Source organism: Morone saxatilis, unplaced genomic scaffold (genome assembly GCF_004916995.1).
Source record: "Morone saxatilis isolate NCDOM2014 unplaced genomic scaffold, NCSU_SB_2.0 Contig22, whole genome shotgun sequence".
NCBI lineage: Eukaryota > Metazoa > Chordata > Actinopteri > Moronidae > Morone > Morone saxatilis.
In genome coordinates, this window is record NW_023339785.1 from 6,551,833 (window position 1) to 6,554,942 (window position 3,110).

Sequence of the window (3,110 nt, forward strand, 5' to 3'; positions counted from 1 at the left end):
TTGGCATGATTCTAACTCCATATAAAACAGCTAATGCATAGTGCATCTGGAGTGGATGAAACTGTTGGATATACACAGAGTAAATAGCAACAAACCTCCTGTTTCAGTAGTGTGTGCAATGTTGTTGTGCCTTCATAACAAACAGCGGACAGTTATATTTGTATATTGCAGGGCTCTCGCTGTGATCTGTCGGACACAATGAGGCTCTCCAAGCAGGAAGCTTTTACATGGTAATGAAATCGATTGGACCGATGCGCGCACCAATCAGAAGCCTTTGATTTATGTGTAAGGGACTGTTGAGAGGAGTAGTCGCTTGGCAACCGCCTAATGAAATGTTCGAGCTGTGGCTATTAAAAAAAGCGACCTTAGAACCTATTTGCTGCCTGTTGTTGCGGATATGTCCAGAGAAAACACACTGTATCTAGGCTTTTTTGATGAAAGAAATGACTAAAACTGCAAACTCTCCGCTGTCTGATCGAAAAACGGAACATGAAGCCCTGGAGTTGGATGTGAGACAGGTTGTCTTTTGAGTCAAGAGTCGTGATTTGGTCAAAAGCTATTATCCCCTGCATTTTCCCCAAGGAACTGCCAATCTCGGCTGTTAATTCATCACATTTAATCCTCAATATATGATAAGGCGTCGTGTGACGCTCAGTGTGAATCTGTGTGTGTAGGCTGGCTTAACAATGGATGAACACCGCTCCTTCTGAGCTGACAAAAGACGTGACAGCGGTACACACTGCAAAAAAAAGGTAATCTCAGTAAGTTCCTTCTCATTTTTCGCCTCTCAAAACATGAAAACCCCCAATTAACATAAATTAAATCTATTTGTTTTATGTCTTTTCAAGGAATAAGGAAGAAAAAAAGTCAGATATCCACATTGGTAGCCTATAGAAATGACATTTGATTCATGAAACAGGTTGATATCTATTGGAATCAAGTATAATCTCCCCTAACTCGTTTCTACACTTACTTTAGGGGAAAAAACTGTCGGTTTAAAGGACTGATGGATGAAAAGAACAAGTAGGATCGATATTTTTGCAGTGTAGTCTTGTTTGATTTCTGAATCTGAAGGAATGAAAATGGGATGGATGTGACTGACTGTTACTGTGGAAACCAACTTTCCCCTGTCTACACGATGCTGTTCATCCTCAACTCCCCAGCTACTGCCTCGACATGTTTGCTTACAGAATATAGATTTCACAGCTCAGATGATTGCCATCTCCATTATAATAGCCGATACATTTATCTCATAACGCACAATATGGGCATCCGCATTTAGTGGATGATAATAACACTTAAACACAACAAAGAGTCATTCATTTAAAAAAAAAGGAGGAAAAAAAAAAAAGGGGGGGGGGGGCAACATTTTTGTCACTTACAGCAGTTGGTAACAGCAAAACTGTTCGCCACTTCCAGATTGTCAATGTGAGGCGTCAATCTGAATTCCGAGGTGCCAAACTGAACCATTCCTATCCGAAATGCGCTGTACTCTTGATCCGCGCCCCTTGGAAAAAGTCCCCCTGAAACCGACACGAAATATCAGGTAAACTGGCACAATTTTCTATGGTTAGACACATTTTCTCAACATTTTACTCACAAATTCGTTGCTTTTCAGCCAATTCTTTTTTTACTTATTTTCTTTTTTTTTCGTTTGAACTAATGGATACCTACCAATTTGAACACTGGGCGAGCCTCCAAGCGCGCATCCCCATAAAACCAGCAGAACTGAAAAGGATAAATTCACTATCTTTTCCATGTCCACAGTTCAGGTGTCCACATCCACTAGGGGAGTCTGATATTCCTCGTTCTCTCCGGAGATGTTAGATCCGACACATAGCCTATTGGAGACCTTCAGCCTTGGGGAGAAAACAAAAATAATCTGCAGCAAAGAACCGATTTTCTGCAGGTGGCTAGCAGTGAAAGGACACCAGCAGTGAAGGAATGGTCGCCTGCGATGTTGGTCTGCTGTCTCTTCTTCCGCTCCTCCTCGTCGCTTCCCTCCTGCCGGCAGCTGATACCTCCTCCAAACGCACAGGGACACTGCGCGTCTCCGCTCGGCGCGCCGGAGATCCTTTCAGCATCACACCCACAAGTGAGGAATGTTAATGAGACGGCGGACATAGACGAAAAGAGCCGAGCGGCAACCACTTGGTGACAAGAGTGCACACTTCACACCCAGCACTGGGAGAAAGTCTAAAGTATTACTTTGTTTTGCACGTGGCAAGCTTTAAATAGGGGGAGTAAGGCGTGGATACATTGTTGATTCATAACGTCATAGTGTCACTGTATGTGGGCAGTTATCATATTTCTGAGGGATAAATATGAAGCACACCCTCATTTTCAAAGGTTTACTCTTTAGAAACATGGGGGCACATCTGTGTCTATTAGTAGATACACCTTGACAATTTAAACATTTCATGCACATGATATCATCATGTACAGAGTTTATTGGGGCTGCAACTGACACTTATGTCGTCCATCAATCTGCTGTTATTTTCTTGATTAATCATTTTGTTGACAAAATGAACAAAAATGGTGAGAAATTAACATTATGATTAATGAGTCCAAAGTGGCCCATTTACTGAACAGAATTATAAAGAAGCATATGGAGAAACTGGAAGCAGAGCATTTCTATTGGACCGAAACAATTAAGGTATTATCAGAATGAAATTAACGTCCATCCACTCAATCTAACAGCTTCAGCTAGGAAGTTCATAATGAGTGACCAATAAAGGTCGCTTAAGATCACTTCAAGAGGTCTAATGGTTTGTGAACCTAATATGGCTTTTGTAGATATCAGATTTATGACCTTGTGAAGGCGTCCTTAGCTAAACTACCATTGGAGCCAAACAGCAGCAGCAGCTGTGTGTCTGGCACATGAAAACATTCCTCTGACATCTAAAGATAAGTCCAACAGCATAATTTCCACACTGAGGATGTACTTTTTAAGTTTAACAGTCGTTTAACCATCTGGAAGACATAATCCGTTCTCCTCTAATAGTTTCTGAATGCACAATGGGATGCTACTAAAGATATTTGCCACCTTAAGAACTGTTGTTGACAAAATATCAGACCAGCAGCAATTTTGCAAACAAATATATATTGAA

At 41.3% G+C, this 3,110-nt stretch overlaps 1 protein-coding gene across 5 annotated transcripts in view; it reads right to left on the reverse strand.

Annotated features, from left to right (window-relative positions):
* Positions 1 to 2,046, reverse strand: part of gria2b (glutamate receptor, ionotropic, AMPA 2b) — a 49,695-nt gene extending 47,649 nt beyond the window's left edge. For all 5 annotated transcript variants that reach the window (XM_035669555.1, XM_035669554.1, XM_035669557.1 and 2 more), the window contains exons 1-2: positions 1,675 to 2,046; positions 1,383 to 1,523 (exon numbers count right to left, since the gene is read on the reverse strand). In XM_035669555.1, coding sequence (XP_035525448.1) covers positions 1,383 to 1,523; positions 1,675 to 1,759 — 226 coding nt within the window. In that variant the 5' untranslated portion in view covers positions 1,760 to 2,046. The remainder of the gene's footprint in view (positions 1 to 1,382; positions 1,524 to 1,674) is intronic.
* Between the last annotated feature and the right edge of the window lie 1,064 nt (positions 2,047 to 3,110).